General features: G+C 34.5%; 1 protein-coding gene across 1 annotated transcript in view; it reads left to right on the top strand.

The window, feature by feature from the left end:
* Positions 1–672: 672 nt before the first annotated feature.
* The window catches only part of Fas2 (fasciclin 2), a 128,025-nt gene continuing 122,697 nt past the window's right edge, over positions 673–6,000 (top strand). The window contains exon 1 of the mRNA XM_069832095.1: positions 673–772. Coding sequence (XP_069688196.1) covers positions 673–772 — 100 coding nt within the window. The remainder of the gene's footprint in view (positions 773–6,000) is intronic.

The following is a 6,000-nucleotide window of genomic DNA, read 5'->3' as shown; positions in this document are numbered from 1 at the left end:
AATGGAGAAAGTTACACAACACAGAACTGCACGCATTGCATTCTTCACCTGATATAATTAGGAACATTAAATCCAGACGTTTGAGATGGGCAGGGCATGTAGCACGTATGGGCGAATCCAGAAATGCATATAGAGTGTTAGTTGGGAGGCCGGAGGGAAAAAGACCTTTGGGGAGTCCGAGACGTAGATGGGAAGATAATATTAAAATGGATTTGAGGGAGGTGGGTTATGTTGATAGAGACTGGATTAATCTTGCTCAGGATAGGGACCAATGGCGGGCTTATGTGAGGGCGGCAATGAACCTGCGGGTTCCTTAAAAGCCAGTAAGTAAGTAACAAACGTAGAATGTTTCTTCTGTACAGTTGTCATTGCTTCGTTACACATCAAATCCAATTTTGTTCCCCGTATGTAGCGAAGTTCCATCAGTAGTTTCTGAGTTCTGAACCGAGGTCTGCTTCCTGGGAAGCTGTTCTCTGCTAACCGCTAATTATACAACAGAATATTGCCTGTTCCTAGCAGGCAGTAATTAGTCACAGGCTTAGGATGGCAAACTTCTCTTCCACTCCAGAGTTGCAAATGTCCCGAGATCGTTGAGCGTGAAATTCTATCAGGGGATTGCTAAGACTTTCACACGTGAACTGATGCGGCTACAGGGTTACCATAAAGTAGACAATGTCCACTTCGAAACATCCGCAGCCACAGGCAACCCTGCATTTCCACAAAGATGATAGCATTCTCGTTGCTATCATCTTTGTGGAAATGCAGGGTTTCCGTAAAGGAGCATTCCAATCCAATCCAGGCTTTTTTCTTCGGAGAAAAACGGTTGCAATTACGTATATATTCTGATTATATAATTGACCTCACAATAAGATCTGAAAGCTACCGGTGTAGCTCAGTCGGCCGAGGCAATTGTCTGTCGATCCAGGGTTGCATTCAGACTAGAGCTCTGCAGTCTCTTGAAAACGACCGACCGAGCTCGCCGATCAGTCTTCGGTTGTGAAGGATATAGCCGGGAAATGATACGCTTCAGCACATACAGTCGAGAATTTATAACCGGTCGGTTGAAACGTTGGGGCCCTGGATTGTACATACATTCGTATTAATCTCCTGTTGGTCTATGCTTCATCCAGTTCCTTTGTGGATATTCCATATTTTTAATATAACATATGTATAGTAATTAACGGCCGAATTCATAGTCAACACTTATCGTAAGGAAACACTTAAGCAGTTGCTTATAATCATTTCCAATTCATAAACCCCACTGAAGTGAACACTTATTCAAATAAGGTAGCTTGTCAGCTTACTCAAGTGTTTCCTCATATGCATTGTAATTAGCTGATTCGGTATACAATGGATGATGATTATGATTTAATTTAATTTATTGAGTTCTGTAAATAAAATGAAAATGAGTTTCGGCAAGCAAAAGATATATCAGAGATATGGAAAACCCTTTAGAGATGTATAATGATCTACAATTTAAGAGTCGATACAGTTTCGACAAGAACACTGTTGTGAATATTCTGGTGTCTCTCATTTCAATTCACAATACAACCATGAGGCTTACCGATTTCGCCACTGCTGAAAGTACTGGATGCTTTGAGATTTTATGATACAGCAGCATTTCAGGTAGATTTAAGTGGCATTTTTTTTTTTCGAAAAGTATTCATGTCCCAACGAAGTGTTATTTGCATTTTTGTTTGTATTCTACCCAAGGAATAGGCTGTTAAAATTTGCGTAATTATATCACTTCCACTTTGTTTAGCATAAAAATAACTGAAAAATAAATTAAAATGATTTACTGACAGGAATATTTCCGGAGTTTGCATTAAACTCAACTGCATTTTATTCCATGTCAATTACTTCTTTTGGAGAGAACAATTATCAATTTTTTTTTTTACTTTGACAATATCTCCATATTTCATAACTAGTTATCTTAGCTCACTTCTTTCTTTTCTCTAAAATGCTTTCTGGACATTTTGTATAATTTTTAGTTCTATATTATTTACTTCTGTATTTGTGTATGACAATAATGCGGATTTAACAATTTGAAGGCGCTGGAAAACAATTGAATGTAGGAAAGCGCTCACGTCTAGCCATGTTGCCATATTTCTTTCGATGTCAAGGGAATGCTCAGGGCATATGAATGAGTAGCGTCTCTGCAATACGATCTGAAATAAGTGCTAAGGAAATGCTCATTACTTAAGTGTTTCCTCATTTTATAAGTGGCGACTATGAATTCGACCCTAAGTGTATCAGTATTTCAGACTCACACTGGATTATAATCATTCTCGGTTTTTATTTTCCGTTTTGTAATCTAACCTAACACCAAATACCTTACTATAATAATACAAATATTAACATAGCGAGATTCGGACTATTGTTTAAACCGTGAGTTACTAATGTGGAATTATATATGAAACACTTAAGAAATGTATAATATTTAATGTAAAATTATTATCTTATATCAAAGCTGCATATTATGAGAAATATTGTATACTTCATATTACTTTCCGTAATTAATTGTTACATATTTTTTCTTTGTTTTACCGAGACAAAATCAATCTGATATTAGGAATGAATTTACAATAATGTTTTATATACGCATTGCTGACAACTGCAAAGATAAAATTGATAGTAATCTGATGCTTGTAATAATTAGTAAAGGCATGTGGACAACAATAAAACTTAATTTGATAAAACCTTAAAATCCAATACATTTTAACTTCTATTTATTTATCAGGTCTAAATAAAAAAACTAATATGTATTTTTCTATCAACACACAAAGACGAAGGAATTAGGTCTACTAAAGAATATTGTTGAGTTACGTTTTATGAACTGTCGGAAATCGAATTACGATTTGGAGCAATTTGTAATGCTGCAATTGTCACAATAATTACAAACAGCACATATACACCCTGACATTTTAACACTAATACTAATTCATAAAACTGTTAACAATTAACTAGCCCAGCAACAATATACATTGCAGTTGATTACAGCTTGTTTTGCGACTATCTCCATCCCGGCAGGTAGGTAGCAGCACCATCGTCGTTCGCACGTAAAACTGCTAGCTGTCCGGTATTATTACAGTAAGGTATTGGTAACAGCACTGAAAAACAAAGAAATGCAACCCGCAAACATAAAAACGCCCAAAGGCAAACAAATGCAGCGCGAAAATGTAGGATACGTTCGTTTCGATGTAGAATGGTATAAGTGTAGCCGTTTTTAGACGTTGACTATTATCTTTGCTGATGTGTGGATGCTTTCCTTTTGTCATTTGGTAGAAACGTACAGCGAAGAAATATCAATCACTTTGTAAAAACTCATTTCCTTTTCCTTAAAATAATATTATTTTACGTTTCTCAGATGAAATAAAGTGAAATTCGAACAAAGGTTCTTGCTATTTGATAACATCATTATTTTGAACTTCTGTGAAGAGTAAAGTTGAGATTTTAGAAATGATGTTTCAAACAATTTTGTGAAACATATTCATATACATTATAAAACATATTTATGTAAATGTAACTTAACTTCTGACCTGCAGTTCTAATATCTACGATCTTCCAATTATCCAGACCGAAGTGAGAACTCTCATGGAATTCACTCGCTTCGATTAGAACCCCTGACTTTTCCCGACATTGTCATTTGCTTCTATAGTCCTCTCAGAGAGGTGCAATATCCTGTTTTCCAGACATGGAGATAGGAGTTGGTACAATCAGCGAACTTCTTTTGTCATAATGTTTACTTTCATTTCCAACGCCACCTAAATCGTACTCACAAAACTAGCCCCTCTCTCTCTTCTTTATTTTCAACATTTCATCTCTGCAGAAGGCTTTGTTTATTATTATCCATTCGCATATCTTTCTCTCGTCTCCATTTAGTCAGATATTCATTTCAATACTCATAACAGAATACAATTCTAGCCTACTGTTAAACATAGAAACCTCTCGTATACTTCAAACAAGCGACATCAGTTCTATACATTCTGCGTCTCATCACGGATAAACGAATATCTACTTCAGAGAGATGTTTAAATCTGTGCTTTTCAACCTTTTGATCTTGCTTGAATTTATATTGTCTGCGTATATCTGTGAATGGAGTGTTAGGTAATAATTTTCACATACAGGGAGCACAGTATTCAGGTATAGGACGAACCTTCTTACATATGATTCTTCCCACAATAATAAGTAATAATAATAATAATAATAATTATTATTATTATTATTATTATTATACTTACTTACTGGCTTTTAAGGAACCCGGAGGTTCATTGCCGCCCTCACATAAACCCGCCATTAGTCCCTATCCTGAACAAAATTAATCCATTCTCTATCATCATATCCCACCTCCCTAAATCCATTTTAATATTATCTTCCCATCTACGTCTCGGCCTCCCTAAAGGTCTTTTTCCTTCCGGCCTCCCAACTAACACTCTATATGCATTTCTGGATTCGCCCATACGTGCTACATGCCCTGCCCATCTCAAACGTCTGGATTTAATGTTCCTAATTATATCAGGTGAAGAATACAATGCGTGCAGTTCTGCGTTGTGTAACTTTCTCCATTCTCCTGTAACTTCATCGCTCTTAGCCTCAAATATTTTCCTAAATACCTTATTCTCAAACACCCTTAACCTATGTTCCTCTCTCAAAGTGAGAGTCCAAGTTTCACAACCATACAGAACAACCGGTAATATAACTGTTTTATAAATTCTAACTTAATAATAATATTATTATTACTATTATTCTATAATAATAATAATAATAATAATAATAATAATAATAATTACTTTTATTATTATTACTTTTATTATTATTATTGTTATTATTATTGTTGTTGTTGTTATTATTATTATTATTATTATTATTATTATTATTATTATTATTATTATTAAGTGTGATAGGCCTATAACGCCTTTCTGCAAGAACTTTCAGTCACTAATAAAATATGTTTTCAAATTAAGCAGGACTCTCGGAAGAAAGAATTTTTGTGCGAGATCGTGCGTATTTGCTTGGTTTCCGCACAAAACCAATCCGCGGAAAGTCTAAAATTCCACATTCAGTATTCCCAACCTAACACACATATAACAATTTCCCTCTTCTTACCACTTAAGTGACATATTGATTTTACTGCTTTAGGCTTTTAACATATTATTTTTAGAGACGTTCAATATAGTAATAATTATAAATTGGAAACTTACCACTGCAACTTCACCTAAATTGCACTGTTAATTATTGTTTTTAAATATTTGCAAAAATTAAGTAAACTCTACAACTCCACTAAAGTTACTGCATTCGTGATGCAAGTAACATTAAGGAAGCCGTGAAAAAATCAACAAACTTGCCGATGTTATTACTGCAATATGTTATATAAATAATATTGTTAAAATATTAAAATGAAAAATAAATCATTACATAACCTTACCGTTTGTTTTAAGTTCGCATTTATAGACTGGGGAGGGGGGGAAGACAGACGTATATCACGGCCTGCTGGAGTATAGTAAACACAGAAAACATTTTAAAGCAACAATGTTGAAGATAGATATTTTTGTTTTCCAAATTTGCCGTCATTGAACAGAAACCAAGATGGAGATTTCATTGCAACTAATTAGAAATTCCTCTTTAAGGTATGTAATAAACGATCTTCGCACAAAATAATGTACGATACACGAGCGGTATGTTTTCTTTCAATTCTCGGAAATTAAAAAAGCTCAACTACGTTTCGCTTTTTCAAACTTTTCCTCGAACATGAAAACTTCAACATACCGCTCTTGTAAGGCATATTACTATTTCGGGATATGTAATTTATTGCTTTCGCGTGTTAAATATTAGGTACGGTATCTTGTTGACTAGTTTCAGCCTGTTGTGGGCTATCTTCAGAACTGGTTCAATCCAATTCAATTCAATTTATTTGGCCATTAGACATACAGTTTTAGGCTTCGTCAGAATACATTGAAAAACATATAAATACGTTAAAAAACACTAATAACAAACAGTAAA

Source organism: Periplaneta americana, chromosome 8 (genome assembly GCF_040183065.1).
Source record: "Periplaneta americana isolate PAMFEO1 chromosome 8, P.americana_PAMFEO1_priV1, whole genome shotgun sequence".
NCBI classification, from domain to species: Eukaryota; Metazoa; Arthropoda; class Insecta; order Blattodea; family Blattidae; genus Periplaneta; species Periplaneta americana.
The sequence above is the reverse complement of the archived record's forward strand: the minus strand, read 5'-3'. Positions and strand labels throughout refer to the sequence as shown.